General features: G+C 42.9%; 1 protein-coding gene across 1 annotated transcript; it reads right to left on the minus strand.

The window, feature by feature from the left end:
* Positions 1-26,005, minus strand: FBXO22 (F-box protein 22). Its single transcript, XM_036734363.1, has 7 exons — positions 25,749-26,005; positions 24,099-24,231; positions 17,626-17,713; positions 13,931-14,026; positions 11,867-12,028; positions 5,426-5,591; positions 1-1,150 (listed from the first exon to the last, which is right to left on the minus strand). Exons 1-7 carry the CDS (start codon positions 25,877-25,879, stop codon positions 736-738), a joined length of 1,191 nt encoding a protein of 396 aa, XP_036590258.1. The 5' UTR covers positions 25,880-26,005; the 3' UTR covers positions 1-735.

The raw sequence follows: 26,005 nt of genomic DNA on the forward strand, positions 1-26,005 counted from the left end.
GCGTTACTCGTGTTTTCTTTATTGACAAATGGAAAGGATAGCTTTCATGGATAAAGTAATACTGTTGATGACTCTTGCAAATTTGTTCTTCAGGCTGAATAATTTAAACAGACCAACTACCACCACAAAATATTTTATTTTAACTTATGCAATGAGTAAAAATAATGTAATAACTTTATTAAAGTGTCTGAAAAACAGGTGCAGTTGAGAAAAGGTCTCCCTTAAGGAGACAACAGACCAATGTTGTATGTTTTTGAAGAAAACAAAAAACTTCATGATTATGGCCCCAAGGTGATCGCTTATCTGACAATAATCACACGGTTCTGTAGCACTTTCAGGTTTACAAAGAGCTTTACACACATTCCATTTTAGCCTCACAACAACCCTGTGAGTTTGGTAGTGCAAGTCCATTATGCAGATGAGGAAGCTGAGGCTCAGAAAGGCTCTGTGCGCAACTGCTGAGTGGCAGCAGGGGGGCCTGGACGCCAGTCCAGTGCTCTCCCCTCTCAGTCACCCATCACCCTGGCCCTCCATCTCCCCCGAGCTGGCCCAGTGATGCCCTCCACACACTATTTATCTTACACACAAGTTCTGTTAGACCTATTCCAACATTATCTTGAGAGCATTAAACAAAGTTATAAAACAGATACTTCTAAAGGTACTTTCATCTGAAATATGTACACACCCCCAGGTGCTGGGGGATAGTGGGTGTGGGCACCCCAGAGCATGAGTGCCTCACTTGGATGGGCCGAGGTGGATGAGAATCATGACAGTGGTGTAGCTATGGAGCAATATATCCTCTACCTCACTACACTCCCTCAGGATGAAGTTCCCTGTCACTATTCGATCACACCCTATTTCTCCGTTTCCAAAGAAGCCAAACAAGGGGACATTCGGGAAGAACTTCCGGAAGGCATCCGCCTCTACGTTCCGGCGGGTCCGGTAGTACTGGAAGCCTCTGCCCACGCAGGCGAACATGAAGCCAAACGTGTTGTACTCGGGGATGTTGGCGGCTTTGAGGCGCTGCATGGCAGCCTCGGCGGTCTTCTCATCGTTCACATCCTGGTTCAGCAGAACAGACGCGCTCTGGATCTGCGGTCCACTGAAGGAGAGGCCGACCACACCACAGGCCTCATTGGTGGGGGGGTTACTGAAAAGTAATGGACACGTCAGCACAGGCCCCAGCACCGGGACAGCCTCCAACTTGCAGGCAGCCAGGGTGGGCCCTGGGGCTGTTGGCTCACCTGAGCACCCCCTACCCTGCCCCTGACTCTGGTAGTACTGAACAGACTTGCAAGTGAATGTCCAAACCTGCCACCGAGCTACACAAGGGGGTGGAGGTGGGAAGTTTCCTGAGCTGCCACCTCAGGGCCAACCTACTTAGGTGAGGAGCCTCTCTGCCATCAAGTACGGCTGGCCCAATTCTGAGTCAGAAAAGTGACACGGCCCCAGCTGTTAAGCTCTCACAGGTCTATGGTTACTTTTGTGAGAGGGAAAGAGGAGTTGAGGAAGCATTAAAGACTATCACTGATGTTCTTTTTCCTCATGTATTGAGAAATACTGAAAAGGCAAAAAAGGGTGAGCACGGGAAATCCAGCTCCTGCCCCTCAAGTAATATTTTATGTCATAGTACTAGTCAATTTGTCTATTCTTGGGCACCTCTACAAATTATCCTAGGGAATGAGAAAGGTTATTTTGTACCATTTCTTACTGCTGATCACTACTTCCCAAGATCATTCTACAAAGATTCACAAGGGAAATAAAAAACTCTCATAACATTCAAACAATAACATTAATCTTATAAATCAATGGTGTCAAGCTCCTTGAGGGGAACATACTGACTTAGAAAACCACAAATTAACATTATCTATGGTGTACTGTATCATTTTGTTAAAATATTTCCCAATTACATTTTAGTCTGGTTCTACTGTCACTACTGTTCCTTCCCCACAGAGCGTTTTGACACCTCTGTTCTAAATGGCATTTCTGCTAAAGAAATCTACAGTCTGGGATACCATCTGACAAAAAGATTAGTACTGTAACCTTCCCTTTTAATGACACACAACACTGGAGTATGAACAAGTTTCACTGTAGGTTTTTACACAGAGTATGTATAAAGAGTAAGTTAAACTTTGGCCTCAGAGGTCAGCAAGACTGGCAGAAATTACCTCAATTTTTGAAGTGGAAGTAATGATCACATCTGGACAACAGTAACCAAGAGAATGGATAGACTGGGGTAAAGCAGAGACAGCTACAGGGAGCATGGAGGAAGACCAGCAACAGTAGCGATCAATAAAGGTACATTCTGAACTAGCGTCTGGTCCAAACTCTGCCTGCCCAATGTTGGGTGAGTCAAAGAATTGGGCTTTTGAGATTCTATTATGTAGAATTCGTTACCCTAGGCTTTCTTCTTCCTTCCTGTCCACTTCCTTGTGAAGTACTGGCTATACCCCTCCATTCAAAACTGCTTTTCCATCACTATTCAAACCATAGGGGTCATCAGGGACACCACTTTTGTGTAAGGGGAGGAGAATATAACTAACTCAGTTAATACAATCTTTTATATGCAAATAACAATTATATTCAAAACAAAACTGAAAATTAATTTTAAAAACTCCCATCTCTGGATGGATGCTGTTCTGAAATTAAAGTCTGAATTTGCTTTTTCTGGACCCTCAACTGCTTTGGGATTGTGCAGAGGCTATGTGGGGGATGTAATCCCAGTCTAACAATTGCAGTGAGTTCAGAGGTCGTTCTAGGCTCTGTGAACACCCAGCATCAAGGAATATGCTCACATGGATCACTCTCTACCTGGTGCATTATAACAAAACAAACAGGTATGGAATGGTTCCCACAAGAGAGAAGCAAATGCTGCCATCTCTGAAGACAAATAAAAGCTTATAATAATGAAATGTTCTTGATGAGAACCAAATGAAGATGTGTCCCTAGGGAAGAAAATCTTTCAGAACCAGGATGTTCTGGTTTTTAAAAGCTTGTTATCTTTCCCCCCAACCCATTCCTCTTCTGAATTTCCCTATTCCCAAGGAGGGCGCCACCACTCCTGCCAGCAGCCCAGATCGGCAACCTTGCTGGGACCTTCAAAGCCCTCCTCTCACTCATTTGTATCCAAACCCTGTCATTTCTGTCTGCACAACATTTCAAACAGCCCTCAGCAGCTGTCCATCTGGTCTCCCCAACTCCCTTCAGCCAACAAAGCTGTTTGCCTAAAGCTCAGTCTGACCACATCAGCTCCCTTTTCCATAAACCCCACTTGCTTCCCGTCATCTCTAAGAGCAAATACCAGGTGTCCCAAAAATCTGAGGGCGGTGCTAAGCTATGAAAGCTTTATAAGCTGCATCTCTACTTTTCCAGCGGACGTACTCCTCGATCACCCCCCTCCATGCTCTCTAGGGTTCGGCCATCCTGGCCTCCTCACTATTCTGCATCCATGATACCCTCCACCTCCCCAGTGCAGGTCTTTCCATGGGCTAGCTTTTTTGGTCACTCCTATACTCTGCTCCTTCCAGGCTCAGCTCAAACACTGCCCCTTTCTACATGAAGTATTGTCCGATCCCACAAGCTCCAACTAGTATCCTCACACCACCTGCCACCAACAGACCTTCCCTTTGGCAGCTGAGGGTAGAGGAGTATTAGAGCGGAAGGAAGCTTGAAGCAGGAAGCTGTCCAGAAGGTGGGAGGTGACAGAGGGCTTGTAGCAGAGTCGAGGCTGGGTGAGTGGAGAGCAGGCCAAATGCCAAGATGTGACAACAGATTAGAAATATGGGGTGAGTGGTGGAAGAAGTCAAGGAGTCTAGGTGAGCAGGAGGGTCATGGGAAATAGGGAGGATCTGTGGGGGAAGAGAACGTGTTTGACTTGTTGGATGTCCACAAGGCAGTGGGTGATGTGGGACTGTAGCTCTGGAGGAAGATGAGGGGGCAGACAGAGATCTGAGAACCATCTGCACAGAGAGGGAGGAGAGAAGACGGGGGCAGAATCTCCATGGTTAGTGTGCACAACCTGGAAGAAGAGTCAGGAAAGGAAGCTGAGGAGGAGCAGGCGGACAGCAAGTGACAGAACAAAGGCTGTCGAGAGGTCAAGAAGTCCAACGGGGACTAAACAGAGAGGAGGTTCAGGTGAATGAGGAGGTCAGAAGCCAGGCTGCAGAGTGTGAAGAAATGAGAGGAGAGGAATGGAAGTGCTGTCTGTGTACAGACCATTTTGTCAAGGAGCTTTGCCTTTCTTTGGTTCCTGAGCACTTAGCACAGAGCCTGGCCTACAGTAAGTGCTGAATACATGCTTACTGACCACTGACTGACCCAGCCTCAGAGTACTCTATTTTCCTTTAGGAGACCATGCAAGCACGAAGCCCTTCCTGAAGCCTCTGACTGCAGCTCTGGGAGTCTCTCCCAAATGTCCTTGACTTTGACCACTCTGTACAGATGTGTGTGTGTGTGTGTGTACTCTGCATACTTCATGTGCCCCTAGCAAGGAGAGATTGTTCCCGTATTGTTCTTATAACCCCAGTTCTCAGCACAAAGCCCAGGGCAGTCAGCAGCCAACACTTGCCGACTGGCAGGGATGGCTGTTCAAGTGATGTCTTTTTAAGGCAGGGGGAGACACAGGCATGTGTGGGATGAGGCGGGCAGTCTGCTGGGGATGACGGGATGGAATAGATCACTTGTGCACGCTGAGGGCTTTGCCTCGGCAAGGAGGACTTCTTTAAGTGAAGGATAAATGTAGTATCCACCCATTCGTAACTACCCAAGTGGCAGGAAAATGTTTGAGTGAACCTGGAAAAGGGATGACCCGCAGCAGTCCTGTAGTGAGGGCACACCACTGACCTTTGCTAAGTGACCTCCCAGAACTAGAGCGGGGGATAGCCAGCCACCACTCCCTAGGCCCCGGTTTCCTCACTGGAGAAATACAAGACGACCTCTCAAGGCTCTTCCAGCTGTGATCCCAGAGTCCTCTCCTTTAACAGATGGGCAAGTCAAGGAATCCCCTAAGCTTAGGAGCTGGGAGGTGAAACTGGGTATGGAAACTGATTGTTCTTAGGCGGGTAGGTGGAACAGCAGTTAGGAGTCAGGAAGCCCTGCGTTCAAATCCTGCCTTAGACTCTTACTAGGCAAGTCACTTGACCTTTCTTACACTCAGTTTCTGCATCAATAAAATGGGATAACAGTAGTACTGACCTCACAGGACAGCATGAGGATGCAAACCTTAAACCACTACATAAATGCCAGCTGTCATCGTTGTTTTCTTCAGTCTATCAGCCTCCCTGTCTACTAAAAAACCAGGTCAATCATGCCAGCAAGTCTGGAGGTGAGGGCCGACACCACTCCCCAAAACTCCCCCGAGAGTGCCGAGATCTTGATGCTCCTCCTCCCCTCCTCCCACCCGGGACAGAGCAGCACGAGCACAAACCTCTCTGACGTCAGCGAGGTCAAGCGGTCCACCTGGCCACCAGCCAGCATGACGCTCTTCTCATTGAGAATGTTGACTACTTTTTGAAGAAATCCAGCAGCTCCTATTTTCCAAGAATTGTAGCCAAAAATAAGGACCACCCTGAGTTCAGGATTGTTTTTAAGACCTGTGATGGACAAAAAGAAAACCAACTGTCAGTCAGTCACAGGCCTGGGACGCTGAGAGATCACTTAGTCTTACCTTCTCTTCTCCTTTTACAGATGAGGAAACTGAGGCCCAGAGAGCAAAAAGGATTTTCCCAAAGTTGTACTAGAAGTCTGTGGCAGAAACAAGGCAAGACCCTCCCCTCCCCTGCCCCATATCATCATCTCCTCTTATCAGCACTCTTTTCAGTTCAAGTGTTACCTCTCCCAACATAGAATTCTCTACTCCTGTGGAAGCCTGCATGGGGGCTTGAACTGAACTGGCCTCTGAGATTCAAAACAAAAAGATGTAGCAAATACTGGAGACCATTTTAAGTCTAAACACACAAATACTCCTTAGAACAACAGCAACCAAAGTGCACTCACAATGGATTTAGGAGTCAGTCGTTATTTGAAAACCCCAAGTAACATACAGGGAAATTGGACCAATTAGATTGTCAACCGTCTTCTGTCTGAAACAAAATGACTTTCAGATTTGGCTTTATATGTATAGCTGAATTTATTTAATAAAGTGGTAGAACTTCAGGATTCACCATTAAAAAATAAAATTGCTGTACACTAAGACCATATGCAGATTTAGGAAGCCAAATGAAAAAGTATTCCTATGACGGCCAGGCCTAAAGTGAAAGCACGAAGTTACTGACATCTGGGAGAATGTATATTCTTTTTAAAGAAACAATTCTGAAGTTAACTGCTCAAGGACTCATTTTGAAGTTATGTAACCCAAGCATATGGAAAAGAGTGCTTTACAGAAGACTTTCATTAAATAATTTAATCATGGTTAAATAATTCCTAGCACAGTTGGTGCTTAATGAATGGTCTAGAGAATTAATTCATCAACCATGGAAATGTACATTTTATATCTTTACGGATTTCATCCTCAACCCCCATCCTGTTTGTAAAGCTAAAGCTACCAAGATCCCAAAGGGCTTATGGGAGACAAATGAATACTGGTCAATCCTGAGTCTGATAGGGAGTTCTGGTTAGCTTGAGCCCTTAAAGAAGAGGCTATTTATCACTTTAGTCCTACTGTGTGCCTGGTACCAAGAATACAAATTTAAAAGTGAGATAATCCCTCCCCTCAAGGAGCTTTGTTCTACAACGAGCTGTAGCTCTTCCTCAGACTCCCTCACTTCTTTTGAGATGTACCCCCAAATGCCAATGACCCTACATACCTTGTCTTTCATTATTTCAAATTCATTTTGTATTATGTATGTGTGTATATGCATGTGTGTGTAGGTATATATATGTGTGTACGGGGAGATATGTATATACATGTGCACGTGCATACACACACACACTTCCATGTTGTCTCTTCTAATGGAATAGAACCTCTTTGGGGGGAGGGGAGATTTTTTTTTTTGTCTTTATCTTCAGCACCTGATAGGCAACAAATAAATGCTTACGGATTTAGGGTGTGGGGACACAACATGTTCTGTAAATTCAGAATATTTAGGAATAGGGCCTGGAGCCATGAATCATTACTGACTTGCCCATTTAACACATATAGAAAAGATCAAGGCCAGAGCCTACCAGCACCCTCAGCAGCACCCCATGGAGAGTGTGGACTTCACTATCCACTGCCACTTATTATTACTCATCTTCTCTGATTTCTGTCCCTATCCCTGTAATAATCAAAATCTGGCTTCAGACACTTTTCAGCTGAGTGACCCTGGGCAAGTCACTTAATTTCTACTTGCCTCAGTTTCCCTCATCAGTCAAATGGAGGTGATAATAACACCCACCTCCCATGGTTGTGATTAAGATTAAATGAGATACTGGTAGAACACTTGGTATGGTGCCTGGCACAGAGTAGCTGCTAGTATTATTATTATTATTGAGGAGAAAACCATTTCCAATCCCCACATGCCATTCTCATGCTCATCTTCCCTAACCCAACCCCACTCACGCCCCATTCCAACCCGAGTCTTCCCCTCCACTGTGCCCTCTGAAATTCCCATTCTATAATGAAAGACTTTCCTTCATCCTGGATCTTTCTGACAATGCTATCTACTCTTTCTCTTATTGAAATCTGGCTCCCCTAAAGGACAAAGCATTCCCAGATATTCTCTCTAGCTCTGGCTAATATCTTACGAGACTGAAGGAGACACAATACACTGACACTGGACAGAGAGTCTAAGGCCTCCTTCTGCTCCTCAATTTCCATTACTCAGCCTCTCCTCTTCCGAAGCCAACTCACAATTTTCTGCCCAACCCAAACCACGTCGGCTATTGTGCACTGTCCCTTCTAGGTTGGGGGGGCTGCCTTTCTCAAAGACTTAAAGCACTTGGATGACCACCATTCTTTCCTCCACAATTCCTGCTCTGAGACACACACACAAAGATGCTCATGGAGGGACTTCCACAGTCACAATGATGGTACTCCTTAATCTCCCGATTCCTCTTCAATTTCATCCTCTACTCCTTTACGCTGTTTTAGGAACATACAGGGATGGTCCCACACTGGATCTCATCGTTATCCACAAGTCTTCCATTTCCTTAATTAAAAATTCTGACGTACTCTGTATGATCCTAACTTCCTTTCATCTCATTTCTCCCTATGCCTCTGCCCTCCTAAACCTAGTCTTCCCCTTCAGTGAGTCCTCCAAACCTGCCAGGTCTCAGAACTTTCACAATTAGCTCTGCTTTGACTTTGCTTTCCTCCCTTGTCACCAGTGTTAGCTATCCCTGTTTTCCAATCTCCCTCACCCCTAATTGTCCTGTCGCAGCTCACCGCTAATCATGTGATTCCTTCTCTACTCCTCCCACGCTGCTGAATGGCACAGTACAGAACAGGTCAGCTAGCCTACTTCAGCTGGGCCCTCACTGCTGCATGGCAGTCCTTTTGTTCCTCCCTAACTGGTTCCCTCTCTCACCTCCTACAGATGCTATTTCAGGTCACTTCCCTTCTTGAGCCTCCAGTTCCTTCCTCTGTTAAGGGAGCTGGACTAGAGAATATTTTTTTTCCAACTCTGACATCCTAAGAGTCCACTCGCCATCAGAATGACAGAATCAAGGCCCAACATGAATTCCCAACTAGACTGTAAACTTCACAAAGACAAGGCTAGTGCCTCAACTAAACTTTTTATCATCTCGTTCCCCTCCCTCCTCCATTGCTGAGCTCTCTGCAAACTTAAAAATGTTTGCTGAATTCAACTTAAGAGATATACATCTTCAAAAAGTGAAAGAACTATCCAGTTACATGGCCCTTAAGTGTTGGGAAGCTGTTAATGTGGGATTTTTTTGGGGGGGGAGGGTTAGATCTGTGATTCATCCATTAGACTCAGTCCAAATGGGGTCATGATCCACCATTAAAGAAGCGCTGAAGGGGTTGCGAGTGGAAAAAAGTCTAAGAAGCCCTGCGTTGGAGGACCTCCCTCTATTCATGCAGTCTTACAATTCAGTCTGTATTGAAAGGTCTTAGAGGGCTGCTTATGGCACTGAGAGGCAAGACTGAATTAGAATCGTCCTGACTGCAACGTGAGCCTCCTGGCCACTATGCCCTGCTACCTCTAAAGGACAGACATTAAAAGAATTTAGTACTGCCACTGAAATGCCACTGTCTCTCACTTGATTATGTTATAGGAAAATATTACTTTCTATGATTATATTAGATGGAATTCACTTATATAATCTAAAACCTTATTCATCCAATTTTTAAAAAACCACATTTAATAAGTACTAAAAACCAAGTGTGTTTTCCCTTCCCTCTCCACACTAATGCCCTCTATTGAACAATTCCTTCTCAACCCTCTTCTCTGGGTCAGACATCCTCTAGTTCCTTCTGGCTTTGAAACTAATTATAGCTGATTTCCTGAATCTGAACTTTCACCTCCACAAAAAGAACAGAAACTTAGAAAGTCACTTCTTCCCAAAATTTAATGTTACAAAGCAAAAAGTTGATGTACTAACCAGAAGACTGTCTTAGATAGAATGGAAGAACATGGAAGAATATAGAAAAAGGAAGTACTAACAGATTGCACAGTAACAAATCCTAAGAGCAAGAAATATTGAGGACCTGGATAATATAAATCTGGATTATTTATAGCTGAATAATTGAGAACTGGGCTGAGCTGTGACTTGGTTTAGACATTCTGGAAAGCAATTTTGAAGTCACTAACTTGTACATACTATTCAACTCAGCAATACCTCTAACTAGACCTATATCCCAAAGGGATTAAAGAAAGAAGAAAAAGGCCCATGTGTATAAAAATATTTGTAGCAGTTCTTTTTGTAGTGGCAAAGAATTGGAAACTAAGGGGGTGCTCATCAATTGGGGAATGGCTAAACAAATTCTGGTTTGAAAATGTAATGAAATAATACTGCTCTATAACAGATTTGGAAAGGAAAAGAAACGTCTGTATAAATTGATAAAGTAAAGTAAGCAGAACCAAGAGAATTTATATAACATTGCAAAGAAAAACTTTTTGAAAGGCCTGGGAACTCTGATCAAGGTGATGACTGATAATTTAGAATTATGATAAAGCATGCCACCCACCTTGTGAAAGAGGTGACAGACTTGTGCAGAAAAAGACATGCAAATATGTGGATTATGCTTGTTTTAAGGTTTGTGTTTTTCTCTTTTCAAGTGTGGAGGACATTAGGAAAGGAGAGGGAAGCTAGCAATTAATGTTGCGAAAGGGAAAAGGAAAAGGAAAGAAAAGAGGGCCATTAAAGCATTTTTTAAAAATGCACAGAAGAAAAAAGAAAGGAAATAGCTATGTATAAGCAGGATGGTTTCAAAAGTAACAGGTTGTTCATTTTCTTATTTATACCATTTAAAAAAGTAAATTGTGTGTAACAAAAAATTTGCAGTTACATATAATCCTCTTTCTACTTGGTGTAAGGAAATATCCAAGGGGAACTGTGTTTAACTTCAGAATAAAAAAAAATAAACATTAGGGAGAAACCCCACTTCCCCTGAGAAATGGCTATGCTATTTCACTAACTACTCATCATCCAAAAGCTATTTAATTAACATTTTAAAAAACACATGTTCCATCAGACACACCTACAAAATAAAGATCCTGTCAAAGGCCCCAGGCATAAAATAAACATACTTGATTGTAAAATTGTCAAAGAGCAGTCCAAATGGGTCAAGAAAAACATACTCCCCTATTCAAGGATACAAAAAGTAGTAAAATTTTTTGAAATTGCTTTCCCTATTAGAAAACACAATCACAAGAAGTTATCACTTTAATCCAAATTTCTGCTAACTAAACAAAATCTAAGAAAGTAGCCTCCTCTAATGTTGGAGAAAAAGGAGGAAAAAGCTGGTTCAATCCAATCATAGAAACATCTCAGATTTGTTGCAGTATGTGCTGAAGGGCACCAGGAATAGAGACTGATAGGTACATGCCGTACATTCCTCAAAAGAAAAGGGCCTGGCTTAGTCTCAATGTTGGATCCATGATGTCCTCCTCACCTCTGTGGGTACTAGTCCCAACTCCGTCCACCAAAGCCTTTCCAACCCAAAGGATTACTGCCCATATCTTTCTATAAAACCTCTAGAAGTCTAAGATTCACCAAATGTACTGGAGATTTTCTTCTTCGGAGTCTTCTTAAAAAATGTAAATAATTACAAACTTAACATTATATAATATTGCAAGCAAATATATCTGCTTTGAAACAAAAAAGGATTTTTAAAGCTATGTTGTGAGAAAGAGGATCGAAGGAGAGAGAAAGCAGAACTGCTTAACTCTAACTTAGCCTAGTCTTCTCTGCCAAGGACGGTGATACGTGAACTTCAAAGGACAGAACAAAAATGGCTAAAGGGGAACTGAAACTGAACAGGAAACTGAAAGATATGTAGGGAGATAGGATGCCCTTGATTAGATCAGGTCCTCAGGGCCACACAAACCAAGGCACTGATAGGACTGAGAACTCTAACTCTGGAGTCACTTGCAAAAGAATGGAGAACGCGGTGTCCTTGTGCATCACTGATATTCTCAGGAGGGCAGGGCTGTGTGCCCTGTGACTACAAACTTGGTCTGGTCTTGTCTGACCCTTTGTGCACATCCCTTTCCTCTCCTTGTCTAGCTCCTTTCCGTGGTCAATGTGTGGCCTACTGCCAATAAATGAGTCTATTCCTTTTCTTTCTAGTCTACAAAGTAATTTTTGCTCTGCACCATTCTTAGTTACTAGAAGGCTGACTGTTGTCCAGATAACAAAGGCTGAGTGCACATTGAGATTTTACCAAATGTGAAAACATTGATATAAACAACAGCAGCCAACTCACCTGCTTCAATTAATTTGCTTTCATGGATACATTTTCTCAGATCCTTCAGAAAATGAAAAGTCTCAATTTTTACTCCATCAATTTTGGGGAACAATATTGCAAAGCCGGCTTCTCCGTCTTCTATTTCTTGAGGTCGATTGCTACCTGATCCCATCGGAGTCACTGCAAAATAAACACGATGCAGAGCATGTCCTCCCACTTAGTTTTAGTCCAACCTTCAACTACAAACCCCACCTTCTGCAGAAGGTCTTTGCCAACCCATCTGCACTACACTGAAGTAGGAAAGTCATTTATCCAAAGGCCTTTTTCTGCCTCAGTTCAGTTGACAATCACTTCTAGAGGTTTCATCTTCACTCTCCCCCAAACTCTACTCAGTCACTTTCTTTTTGAACATCTAAAATGAAGCCAAGACAGAACGAACTAAATTCAGCAGCTTACCTGAATGCATTAACAACCCTAAGCTCACAAATGAATGCTCACCTCCCCCCAAAAGGGGAAAAGGCCGCAGCACAGAAGTTAACGGTTGTTCCAGAGATAACCACTACATTTAAAAGGCATCTGCACACCTGGATTAAACACACCCCATTAAACCAGGCTGTTTAAACTGTCTTCTCTGAGGGCACCCAGACAGCTGACGTCAAGTCTATCCATCTATATCGAGCTGTTTCATTTTCTATGTGCAAAAGACCTTAAATTCTGCCATCTATTTAGAAGAATGTGCAGCATTAGTCCAAAGGGCTAACCAATGTTACTATTTCACGAGAAAACCCCAAAGTTCAAAAGGGAGCTCAGTAAGCTTCTCCTCACGTTGAGACACAATCTGCCTCTCCGTACTGTCTCCCACGGCTCAAAGCTTCGGCAGTCTGAGCCCACTGGGGGTTATTTTCAAGTACAATTACGTAATTACCCAGAGAGTGAATGTCCCGTATGAGAGGGATTATAACTGGCTGCAGAAAAACCTATGAGAGGTTGCTTAGAAGCAACAGCAGAAAGTCAACGAGGCTAAGGCTAAGCTGACTCTTTTTTTTGACAAAGGGGTAAGGAGACGAAAGAGGGAGGATGAGAACAGAAGAGGATGCATCTAGGTGATGTGTGATCAGATGCAGTCTGACCAGGGCAAAATACCTCCCCCTTTCTTCTCACTGCATCTCTGTTAATGAAAAAATTAAGCCAACCACTGTGTTTGCTTTTGCTGCACGGCACACTGTTGATTCATACTAAGCTCAAAGTCAACTAAATCCACTAAAATCTGGGCTTTTTATACCTCTGTCTTGTTATCCTCACATATCTGTATCCTCACTCTGTACTTGTACAACTCTTTTTTGAAAAAGCAATGGGGCTTTATATTAAATTCAGTGCATTACAGCTTGTCAAAGACAGTTTTTGGATCTCAACTCTGTTGGATCATCTCCAGATTTGCTAAGCAGGACATCTATGTCTTGATCCAAGTCACTGATTAAATATTTCAAGCCAGCATTTTAACTTACACTGCACATTTACCAGTCCCTCAGATTAATTTTAGAAATAAACTGATTTTTCAATATTAGCCATAATTTGAAATACTATTTATGACAGACATAACTACCATTTTTAGACCCAAATAATTTTGCTTTTAAAAATCTATACATCTCCCTAGCTCCATCAGAACTAATGACCAAGAACAGAGAAGGAACGATGCCAAGTGAAATACACAGAACCAGAAAAACAATAAACCCATTAACCACAACAATATAAAGACTCTCCCCCTCCAAAAACAGCTCCATGCTACGTAATGAGAGTGATAAATAAAGCCCAAAAGATATTTTAAAATGAGCCTCTTCTGCCGAGGTGGACAGAGGTCCTCGGCACTGCCCACAAGGCGAAGTGCGGCAAATGCATTCCTTTGGCTGAATTGCTTCTCTCTTCTTTCCTGTGATTCTGCCATGGGGAAGCTCTTCCCAAGGGTGAGGGAGGGGAGAACATGTTTAGAAATGAAGGGATTGTAAAACCAAAAACACTCAATCATAGATTTTCTTTTAAGAAGAGAGTCAGACATGTTTGTCCCACCTCGGTGGGTTCTCTCACCTATGACTCCTGGGGTTATGACTCCGAGGACATGGCAGCGTTTTGGAAACAACTTCTCAATGGCACGTGCAATTTCCTGGGGGTTTCTCTTTCGTGCTGTAACAAAATGATAAAGAAACTGAGATATGAAGGAATCTTTGCAAGTTTTCATTTAATGCAGTATGGTTTTTTAAAAAAGAGTTTATATCAGGAGCCAAGATGGCGGCTGGAAAACAGGGACTTAATTAAGCTCTCCCTCAAATCCCTCCAAACACCTGTAAAAAATGGCTCTAAACAAATTCTAGAACTGCGGAACTCACAAAATAGCAGAGGGAAACAGGTCTCCAGCCCAGGAGAGCCTGGATGGTCGCTGGGAAGGGTCTATCACATGGCACTGGGAATGGAGTGCAGCCCAGCGTGGGCCGCACAAGGACAGACCAGACCGGGACTCAGCTTACCAGAACAGGCCTTAGGGCCATGAATCATTGAGCTGTGGCAGTTACCAGGCTTGTCAACCCACAAACACCAAAGAGCAGGTCACAGGGAAAATGTGGGATCAAGTTCAGAGTGGTCTTATCACCAGCCCTGGGGGTGGCGGAGGTGGGGCAGTGGTGGTGGTGGCAGCAGCAGGAAGCTCCTGAGGCTGCTTCCAGAGCTACAGTGTCAGCTGCTTCCCGAGTCCCTGGCTCACACAGTGGGAGGAATCTAGCAGCAGATCAGAGCAGGAGTGCAAGGAGCATTTTGTAGGCACAAAGGTACATTCCCTTGCTGTGCCCTGCTTGGGTCTGTATTTCAGTCCTGGTTGGCGGTTCTTGGGAGAGGAGAAGCACTGCTGTGACAGAGCCTGGGGTGACAGTGTAGAGTAGAAGTAGCTCTGAGAACAGCAGTGCTTGGACCCTAAAGCTTGGGACAAAGCACTTTGTACTCTATGAGCAGTCATATGCTGATAAAAAGCTCAAGGGTCAAGTAGTTGGCTAGGAACATGAACAGGCAGCAAAAACGAACTCAGACTCAAACTCAAACTCTAGACTCCTTTTTTGGTGACAAAGAAGATCTAAACATACAGCCAGAAGAAGTCAACAAAGTCAAAGAGCCTACATCAAAAGTCTCCAAGAAAAATATGAATTGGTCTCAGGCCATGGAAGAGCTCAAAAAGGATTTGGAAAAGCAAGTTAGAGAAGTAGAGGAAAAGTTGGGAAGAGAAATAAGAGTGATGCAAGAAAACCACGAAAAACAAGTCAACAACTTGCTAAAGGAGACCCAAAAAAATACTGAAGAAAATAACACCTTAAAGAATAGACTAACCCAAATGGCAAAAGAGCTCCAAAAAGCCAATGAGGAGAAGAATGCCTTGAAAGGCAGAATTAGCCAAATGGAAAAGGAGGTCCAAAAGACCACTGAAGAAAATACTACCTTAAAAATTAGACTGGAGCAAGTGGAAACTAGTGACTTGATGAGAAATCAAGATATTATAAAACAGAACAAAAGAATGAAAAAATGGAAGACAATGTGAAATATTTCACTGGAAAAACCACTGACCTGGAGAATAGATCCAGGAGACATAATTTAAAAATTATTGGACTACCTGAAAGCCATGGTCAAAAAAGAGCCTAGACATCATCTTTCAAGAAATTATTAAGGAAAACTGCCCTGATATTCTAGAGCGAGAGGGTAAAATAGAAATGGAAAGAATCCACTGATCGCCTCCTGAAAGAGATCCCAAAAAGAAAACTCCTAGGAATATTATCACAAAATTCCAGAGTTTCCAGGTCAAGGAGAAAATATTGCAAGCAGCCAGAAAGAAACAATTTGAGTATTGTGGAAACACAATCAGAATAACACAAGATCTAGAAGCTTCTACATTAAGGGACTAAAGGGCTTGGAATATGATATTCCGGAGGTCGAGCTAGGATTAAAACCAAGAATCACCTACCCAGCAATACTGAGTTATCATGCTCCAAGGCAAAATATGGATTTTCAATAAAATAGAGGACTTTCAAGCTTTCTCAGTGAAAAGACCAGAGCTAAATAGAAAATCTGACTTTCAAACACATGAATCAAGAGAAGCATGAAAAGGTAAACAAGAAAGAGAATTCATAAGGGACTTACTAAAGTTGAACTGTTATGTTTATACTCCTACATAGAAAGATGATGTATGTAATTCATGAGACCCTTCTCAGCATTAGGGGAGTTGAAGGGAACATACACAGAGGGCACAGGATGAGTTGAATATGAAGGGATGATATCTAAAAAAATGAAATAAATTTAAGGGGTGAGAGAGGAATATATTGCGAGGAGAAAGGGAGAGACAGAATGGGGTAAATTATCTTGCATAAAAGTGGCAAGAAGAGGGGGCAGGTGAAGGGGAATGAGTGAATCTTACTCTCACTGGATTCAACTTGAGAAGGTAATAACATACACACTCAATTGGGTATCTTACTCCACAGGAAAATAAGACGGGGATTAAAAAAAGGGGGGGGATGATAGAAGGGAGGGCAGATAGGGAGGAAGTAATCAAAAGCAAACACTTTTGAAAAGGGACAGGGTCAAGGGAGAAAACTTAATAAAGGGGGACAGGATAGGATGGAATTAAATATAGTTAGCCTTTCACAACATGAACACTGTGGAAGTGTTTTACATAATGATACATGTGTGATCTATGTTGAATTGCCTGTCTTCCTAGGGAGGGTGGGTGGAAAGGGAAGAGGGGAGAGAATTTGGAACTCAAAGTTTTAAAAGCAGATGATTAAAAAAAAAAAGTTGTTTTTTGCATACAGCTGGGAAACAAGATATATAGGGAATGGGGCATAGAAATCTATCCTGCCCTACAAGAAAGTAAGAGGAAAGGGGATGGAGGGGGTGTGGTGAAAGAAGGGAGGGCTGACTAGGGAACAAGGCAATCAGAATATATGCCATCTTGGAATGTGGGGGAGGATAGAAATGGGGACAAAATTTATAACTCAAAATCTTGTGGAAACCAATGTTGAAAACTAAAATATTAAATAAAAATGATAAAAAAAGAGTTTACATCTTAAAGATGACTCTATAACAATTAAGTAACATCTCCACACCCCGCCTACCCCCGCACCCCCCCACCCCAAACTAACATTTCGGACTTTAAGCTCTAAACGTTTTCATGAGCCATTTCCCTTTCCCTAACATACTGACAAAAACTAGGGAAGCCACAATGAACTTGAAAACAAGACCTGCCTTCTCCCCCTATCTGGCTGATATTACAGTGGAACTACTTTTTTGGCTAAGTAATCACTTTGGAGAAATACTCCATTCTATTGGTAAAACTCTATAGTTCAATATGTGTGTCATTCAACACAGAGAAGTAATCACAGCATGAGAGACTTCATGCCTTAGAGCACCAAAAAGAATGTATTAGTAACTTCCACCAAGAAAAGAGAATCAATGACTCAATCATTAACAGTTCTCCTGGCCAATATACATCCAGCATTGTCACTACTAGTTTCATCCATGCTAAGTTACATGTAAGCTATTTCAGGAGAAAAAAAAACCCTTCAAATAACTTGGATGAGCTATATATTACTGGGCTTTAAGTTATCTGAAACCAAGTGGTACATACATGATGACTTATTAATGCATTATATGACACACCCACAGGGCTGCAATGCTGTCAACAGCTCTCAAGTTCAGTTTAATATTGAGAACCACTTGGGAAAGCTATTCCCTTATGTTCTGATAATCACCTTTCTTGTGTCCATGGCCATCCTCCTCGCCAACAAAAGTATCTTCATCAGCCATGTAGAGGACAGTCTGTGGTAACGCATGAACCTTCTGCAAAAAAGCAACAGGAGAACTCAAGCTGGAACAGCCACTCACAAGGACTGCTTAGGGCACTGAGTTAGCTGACTCATCTTCCGGGTGACTACATTACTTCAATTCACCTTTGGCCTTCCACAATGATCTTCCCCTAGTCACATTATTCCTTTTAGAACAGAGATTTTCCTGCTAAAAAACCTGTCACCCAAGGATACAACTCAGTTGTTATCAAATAAATCAAGAACACAATGGAACTTGAATATGATCTATGAATATGTATTAAGTGCTGACACGCATGTGGCACTGTGCCAAGCATTGGGGAAACATACAGAAGTGAGACAGTCCCTGATTCAAAAAGCTTATATGCTACCACAATTAAAATAAGTTTATCAAAAGTGGTGAACTTCCAGTTTGTCATTAAGAGATTTTTCCATTAGTAAGGAACAAAACACATGTCAAATGAACACATGGTCACCATTAGTTAAAATTTAAGTTAGAATCCATTTAAAATATCTTATATTCGTTCCTATGAATAATTTTATTTTACAGTAAACATGGGAATGAACTTTTTAGTTTCTTTCCTATTAGACAGTTTTCAAGTTTGAATAGACGAGCATAAAACTCTATACACAGGTTTTTAGACTGAGATCCATGAACTTTTAAAAAAAATACTTTGGTAACTATTTTCAATATAATTGGTTTCCTATGAAATCCTATACATATTATTTGATAAATTTAAAACATTATTCTTAGAAGGGATTTCTGACACAAAAAGGTTAAGAACCCCTGCTGTAGAGAATCTATCCACATATTACCCTTACTTTTTAGTTCAAAAATGTAATTATGGAGATGGGATATTTTTATAGCTTTTGCACAGATACACAGATAAAAAGGGACAAGACAGAGAGAGGGAGAATCTTGGCTGAGCATTCTTCACAAACTCACATTTCATGGCACCAAATCTGAAAAATGGAAAGTTACCACTGCATTTCCAACCTTAAATCTTCATACCTAACCTTGCTTTATTGCTCAAAACACAGCCATCAGTTCATACAAACCTTCCCAGGTTCCTCAGAAACCATCCCTTTCACTGTTTCTTAAGGTACAATGATGTTTCATTAAACTCGTTCATCCCTTTAGCCATTCCCCCAGCTGACGGGCACTGCCTTAGGCCCCAATTTTTTGCCACTACTCCTACTATGTTTGTACACAGGGTCTTTCTCTACTCTTCAGGGTATAGGCCTAGTAGTGGTATCTCTGTCAAAGGACATGCAGTTTAGTAACTGGGTTCTAAAGAGAGCCCTAACGTCTTTCAAAGTTATTTTCCTCTAACTTGTACAAATTGTTCTAGCTCCGCTGACTCTCCTCTGCACCAGTTTCCTCTGAGACTGTCCATTTCATCAATTCCTGCGGCACATGAGACATTCTATTAATTCACATACTTCGATTTGTTTCAACTGTTAACATAGGATACCTCTGTACTTTACAACTTTTGGCTACCAGGAAAAGAGCTCCCGTGAATCATTTTTATAGAGGTCTTTTCTCATATTCTTTGATGTCTTTGGAATACAGGTTCAGAAGTGGTATAAACAAGCCAAACAGTATGCATAGGTGAAGAACTTTTGAAACAGTTCCAAATTCCTTCCAGAATACAGTAGCTGGGCCTATTCATAGCTCCACCAACAATTAAACACTAACTAGCATACTGGGCTTAAGTCTCTCCCTTCCCCCTCCCTTTTTCTCTGAAAACTGCTTGCTTGTTCATATCCTGTGACCATCTAACTCTGGGGAATGATTTTTAATCATATAAATGTTTCAATCTTACCAAAGTCCATTTTAAACTTAGATATAAGATTCTTATCAGAAAAATGTTTCAGATTTTTTCCCCTAGTTAACTGTTTCCCTTTTAATTTTTAGAATTTGTGCAAAAAATTTTAATTTTAAATAAAAACCATTCATTTTATCTGGTATGATCCTATTACTTACTTATCCATGAACTCTCTCCTTTTCCAGAGATTCAAAGTTCATTTCTTCTTCGTTCCTCTATGTGCCACCTCTTGTGCCTGAGGCACGTACGTTAGTTTTTCTTAACATGAGCTGCTGCTGGTTTCTGTCAATCTGATGTTCAGTTTTCCCAGAAGGTTTTATCAATTACTGAATCCTTTCCCCATTAACTGAAGTCTCTGGGTTTGGGCCTAGCAAACATTATACTATTTGCTTACATACACTGCAAGTCCAATCCACTCCATTAATCCTTTTTTTTTTTTAAATTAGTACCAAGTCACTTTAATTACTGCTTTGTAGCACACTTTGAGATTTGGTATACTTTTTTTCATCATTACCCTTGAGAGTCATCTTCTCTTCTGCCATCTGAATTTCATTACTATTTCTAGCTCTCTGAAATTTTTCTCTCCAGTACACCACTGAGAAAGTTAATTCAGGTATGGCCATTTTTATTATCTTGGCTTGATCTACATGAGTATTTAATGCTTCTCAGATTATTTAGGTCTGCATTTCTGCAAAGTGCTATCATGTTGGATTCCAGTAGTCTCTGCATGAATCATGGCAGGCGTATTTCCAAATATTTGTTTCTGTATTTTAAATGAAATTTTTAAGCTGTCCCTGATGACTTCTATTAATTACATGTAGGAATACTGATGATTTGTATGGACATATCATGTATCTTCATATCTTGCAGCTGTGCTTGTTAGTTCAATTAATTTTGTTTGGTTCTTTAGGATTCTTCAAATACACCATCAAATCAACTGCAAAAAGCATCGTTTCCTCTTTTTGCATTGATTCATTGGTGACATTGGTCTGTAGTTTTTGTCTCTCCCCAGCTTATCAAAACACTTTTATCATAGAAAGAGTGCCATAGTATTGGAGCTAACTGTTCTTTGAATGTTTGAATTCATGTGCAAATCCACATGATTCCCGAGTTTTTTCCTTTGGGTATTCATTTATGGTTCATTCAGGTTTTCTGATACTGGATTATTTATCTATTTCTTGTTAACCTAGATTGTTTTTAAAGTAAGTATTCATCCATTTCTTTTAGCAGTTTTGTTAGCATGACTGAACAAAACAGTTTTTGGCATTTCTTTTATTCCTTCTCTGATTATTTTTACATTCTTTTCTAGTTTTGATATTTTTTCTTTCCATTTAAAGAATCAGTTTAGTTTTTTTAAAGTGGCTTCTAGTTTATCAATTTAATGGTCTTTCTGCTTTCAATTTTATCTATTTAATTTTCAGAATTTCTACTTTGTTAGTTGAAGTTTTTCAACTTGCTACTCAATTTTTTTTATGCCCAATTTGCTGATGAAAACTCTTAGATATAAATTTCTCCCTCAAAACTTAGTTACATTTCCTAAGTTTTAGTGCATTTAGTTCTGTCAATTTCTTTGGTGAGAATGTTTATATAATTTGCTTTGACTCAATAGTCTCATTTTTAAAACTTCACTAATGGTCTTAATGGAATTTTTATTGCATTGTGATCAGTAAATAAATGTAGTATTTATTTTTCAATTTTTTGTTTTTATTGCCCACCACCCCCACACATAGCCAAATCTTAACGTGCCTTGTACTGCTATAAATTTCATTTTAACCCCATTCACTAATCACAAGAGAGCTATTTCCTCTAATTTTTCCCAAGTTCTATTCAGATCCACAACTTCTTTTCTGCTTCTCTTACGGCTAGATTTGTTTCAGAAGGGGTACATCATCTTCCCCGCTATTATCATTTCTACAACATCTTCAAGATAACATAAAATATTGGTTTGTCTCTTTTAACCACAAGAATATTTACTATAGCCTTACCTGAAATTATGCTGTTTTAAATTCAGCTGAAGCATGACTTTGCTCCAGCTCATTTTAATCCTATGTGAATCCTAGTGTTTTAAATGTGTTTCCTGTCAGCATACTGTTAGATTCTGCTTTCTAAATCATTGTGCCAGCCTCTTGAGTTTTGTGTGAGTTTAGCTCATTCAGTCATGATTGTTAGCTATTTAACTCTCATCTGCCCTCTTATTCGTCTTCCTTTTGGTTCCCACCTCCCTCTTTAAAATGTGGTAGAAGAAAGGAGTACGTGTCCAACCCTTGTCATCTTATGTTTCCTCTATAATGCAGCTCTTCTCTTGACCTTACTTCATTCAGTCCTAACATCAAGCTTTGACTTTCTTCCCTTCCTTTTTATCTCCTACCCCCCAATTTTCCAGTTTGTTTTGCTTATGACTGCTCCCTTGCTATCCTGCTCTCCCTCTCAGACTCTTTTCTTTCCTTCCCCTTCTCCCTATCTTCTATTTCCCCTCTGAGTTTAATGTATATCAAAATCTGTTACGTGTGGATATATTGTGTTCTATATTTCTTTATCATGTTCAGATGAAAGCAAAATTCATAGGATGCCCATTTCCCTCACAACTTCTCCAGGAGAGTCCTCTGTCTCTCTCATTTTTGTCGTCTTCTAGGACCTTTAGAATGGAAGAATATCACCTATGGACCATCTACCATTTTAACCTTCTTTATAAACCTTTAAAAATATTAGGATTCTGAGAAGACGTTTGTTTCCTGTCCTCCTACAAATATGTAAATAATTCATCCCCACATATTTTCTTTCCATTTTTATTTCTCTTGGACCCTGCATTCTCATTTAAAAATATCTACATATTCAGTTCTATACTTTTCACCAGGAATGCTTAGAAATTTTCTATTTCATTAACCTCTTCCCCATTAGATTATATACATAGTTTTTCCAAGAAAAGGTTATCCTTGGTTATAAACCTTTTATCTTTTTACTTTCATAATACTGTATTCCAAATTCTCCTCTCCTTATCAGTCTTGTGGGAATCTTATTGTGGTTCCTTGGTACTTGAACTCCTTCTTAGCTGCTTGCAATATTTTTTCTTTGATGGAAGCTCTGAATTTTGGCTATGCAATTCTCATAATTTTTTCATTTTGGGGTTTCTTTCTAGAGGCGACTATATTGTTTCTATTTCCATTTTTCCATCTGGTACTGAGAGTTCTGGGTTGGTTTGCTGTTTTTTTGTTTTTAATATGTTATCTAAGACATCCTTTTTCCTAATGATGGTTTTCAGATATGTTAATTCTTAGGTTTTTTTCTTCTTCACCTGTTTTCTAAACCAGTTGTTTTTGCTATTACACTTCTTACATTTTCTCCTATTTTTTCTATCTTTTGGTTTGGGTCTTCCTAATTCTTGTCTTCATCAGTCCTTGTTTTCTGCCTGACCTATTCTAATTTTCAGGGCATCTAGTTCTTGGGTGGAGATGGTTTCCCACCATCTCTATGCCAATTTTCCTTACCATTTTTTCCTTTCTCCCTTTTCCATTCTATTTATCATTTTATTTCTTCTTCCTGGTACTGCTGCAGTCCCTATAGCCAAGATATGTTTGTCCAAGTTTTACTTTATGTTGGTCAGGGTGCTATTTTCCTTGGGGTTTACAGATGTCTCTCTCAAACTAAGGTAGTTCTCCCATGGCATCGTCATTTGCTCATCTCATCTAAATCAGTATTTAGGTTGAGGGGTGGGAGGTGAAGGGTACTACACCTGGTCAAGCTCCACAAATAAATGATCCCTCCTTCAAGGGATTCTAGAGCTGCTCTAATGATGGGTTGAGGCAAGGGGGAGAGGGAAGGAGAAGGGGAGTGCCTCTTGTGACAGGGCTCTAGGACCTCTCACTGCCATTGATTTTGACCAGTCTTTCCCCCTTGTTGCTGGGTTCCAGGAAGGTTTCAAGGTCTGCTCAAGCTGAATTTTGCCTAGGGTCTTTCTCACAGATGGCCTCCGGAACACCCCAAGGCTGCTCCTACAGCCACTGACTTTAGGGAAAGCCTGGGAGTGATGGACTAGCCTAAAGCTACCAGGGGTGGCCTGGACTCCTCACAACCACCTGGATCCCCTAGAGATTCTGGGGTTGAATAGGAAAAGGAAGTTCAGAGGCGCTTCTTTTCATTTCTGAGCCCCACTGGAGTGTTTGACAGATCTGTGCTCCTCTGTATCTTAATACGCCCCCATCTCACCATGCTTTAGGACTTCAAACAGTCAATTCTCTTACATTTGTTTTTTTTGCCCAATCGCCATCGTGTCATTCTCAAATGTGCATTCAGACCAACAAAACCTCACCGGAAACGTGTCACCAAGACCGAACTCCCACTTCAATGACCTGCAGGGAGGTATTTCACACTTAACTGGTCAAAGGATTTCCACAAAAGCTAATTTTGTAACTAACAGTGACCATGTCGCAAATAAGAGCTCAAGAAGAAATGAGACAAAATTTAAGCACGAGCCCCGCAAGGAAGACGCCATCCTCCGCAGAGCGCCAATGTTCAGTGTGTCACAGACTGACCACAGGGAAGGCGGAGCCTCATTACCGGCTGACCAGCACTTGCCTCAAGCTCCTTGGCTAACACCTGGACCAGCGAGTGCATCTCTGGGGTCCCAGGCTCCATCGTGGAGATCCAGGCCATGCTCTGCTGGGTCCTCAAGGTTCTGCGCACACATTCCTTCCACAGCCGGGACACGCTGGAAGAAGAAAATCAGGACAGGTTCCAAACTCATCCCAAGCCCCCATTTCCATCTGCCTGGTGTCAGGCTGGGACTTGTAGCTCTGAAGTGTCCACAAGTGAACTCGTCCAAAAGCTCCTCACCCGGGAAATGGGAACAACACAGCTACTTCTCCTCGCATCAAATGAATCAACCATACAGCACTTACCACGTGCCGGCACACCGTAAGCACAGTATAAATGGTGACTATCAATCCTCCCCAAACCCTCTCTCTCTCCACACAAACTTGTCTTTTTGTACAGAGAGAGCACCAGTCACCAGGTCTTGGAACCCCAGACTCAGCGCTGACTCTTCTTTCTCCCTACATTCAAATGCCAAGGTTTGATTCTTTCCTTGCAGCATGTCTGATCCCGTCTCTCCACAAACACTGCTAGCACCTCCTCCACGGCTCACTTAACAGAATTCCAATCTTAACTACTGCTGATGCCTCCAGAGTCTCTCCCGTCAGAAAATTAAATGTACCTCTACTACTGATCTCCCTAATAAAAATCACCTTTGACTCGACAAGAATCTCCAACAGACCCCGCTATCTGCCAAGCAAAGTATACGCGGCTGTGTCGCAGGTTCCCCACGATCTGGGCAGTTTCCAGCTCCCTGTGTCATCTACACTCCACGAGCCCGAGCTCTCTGTCCCCTCCCTGCACCAGCCCGCTTCTTTGATTCCCTGGTCACTCTCCGTCCTCCATGAAGAGCCCTGCCCACTTCTCCTGAACCCCCTCCGCCTATGCTGCCCCCTCCCTCGGGAGGTCATTCGCGGTCACCTCGATCTGCCACCTTTAAGACTGGACATGATGGCATAGGTGGAGGATGGTCGGCCCCCCCACCCCCGGGGGCCTGCGGGGAGCCAGGTCTGCTAGAGGCCGGCCTTCTGCGCAGATCGGGCCAGGCTCAGTCCCAGCTCACCCGGAAAAGAAGCCTGCCTCCTCCGTAAACTGGGGGTGAGGAGGGGTCTGCCAAGCGCTTTAGGCTCTACACAAATGCCAGCTGTTTGTTAAAGTGGGCCGGGTGGGCTCCAGGGCTCCCACACACTACCCCCGGGGCGGAGGAGGCGGCGGGCGTCAAGGCGCTGCGGCGGCCCTGGGGCCCAGGCTCCCAGAGCGCGGGAGCCACGCGGGCCGCCGGTCACGTGGTGGCACGGCCCGCCTTCCTCCCCTCCCCCAGCCCCTCGGGGCATCCCTCCCTCCCTCCGGCTCTCGGGCTCCCCGGGGCCAGGGCCTGGAGCGGCTGGGGGAGGGGAAGCGGCTATCGAGCCCCGTGCGCACGCGCGGCGGCTGCAACATCGCCAGCGACGGCGGCGGCTCGGGTGGGGGGCGGGGCAGGTGCAACCCGGCGGGGGTCGCGCGCGCCCGCTCAGGAGGAGGAAGCGGCAGCGGCGGCCAGGGCCCTATGGGTCTGCAGGGGAGGAGGGGCAGTCTGGCGGACCGAGGCCGCCGCGCGGGAGCCCGGCCCTCCCCGCGATCCCCGGGGCTCCTCACCCGGCCACCCGCAGCAGCGCTTTGGTGGGCAGGAAGGCGAGGACGCGCTCCACCACCTCAGCCAGGTTGCTCAGCACGAAGGCGGCCTGAGAGTCCACGGAGGAGGAACCGCAGCTCCCCGCCGGCTCCATCGCTGCCTCCGCGCAGCCGGCCCTCTCTCTATACCGCCGCGACGACGGCAGCCGCGAGCGCTCCAACGCACCGCTTTGAACGCCCAGCGCGGACACACGCAACTTCCGCTAGCGCCCGCGGGGGGC

Source organism: Trichosurus vulpecula, chromosome 8, assembly GCF_011100635.1.
Source record: "Trichosurus vulpecula isolate mTriVul1 chromosome 8, mTriVul1.pri, whole genome shotgun sequence".
Classification (NCBI taxonomy): Eukaryota; Metazoa; Chordata; class Mammalia; order Diprotodontia; family Phalangeridae; genus Trichosurus; species Trichosurus vulpecula.

Excerpts from the sequence above, each read along its gene's own strand:
- FBXO22 (XM_036734363.1), bottom strand. The coding sequence starts at position 25,879 with ATGGAGCCGGCGGGGAGCTGCGGTTCCTCCTCCGTGGACTCTCAGGCC. Across the intron at positions 24,232-25,748 it reads GCGCTGCTGCGGGTGGCCGG|CGTGTCCCGGCTGTGGAAGG; the intron begins GTGAGGAGCCCC and ends TTCTTCTTCCAG. Across the intron at positions 1,151-5,425 it reads ACCTCGCTGACGTCAGAGAG|TAACCCCCCCACCAATGAGG; the intron begins GTTTGTGCTCGT and ends ATTACTTTTCAG.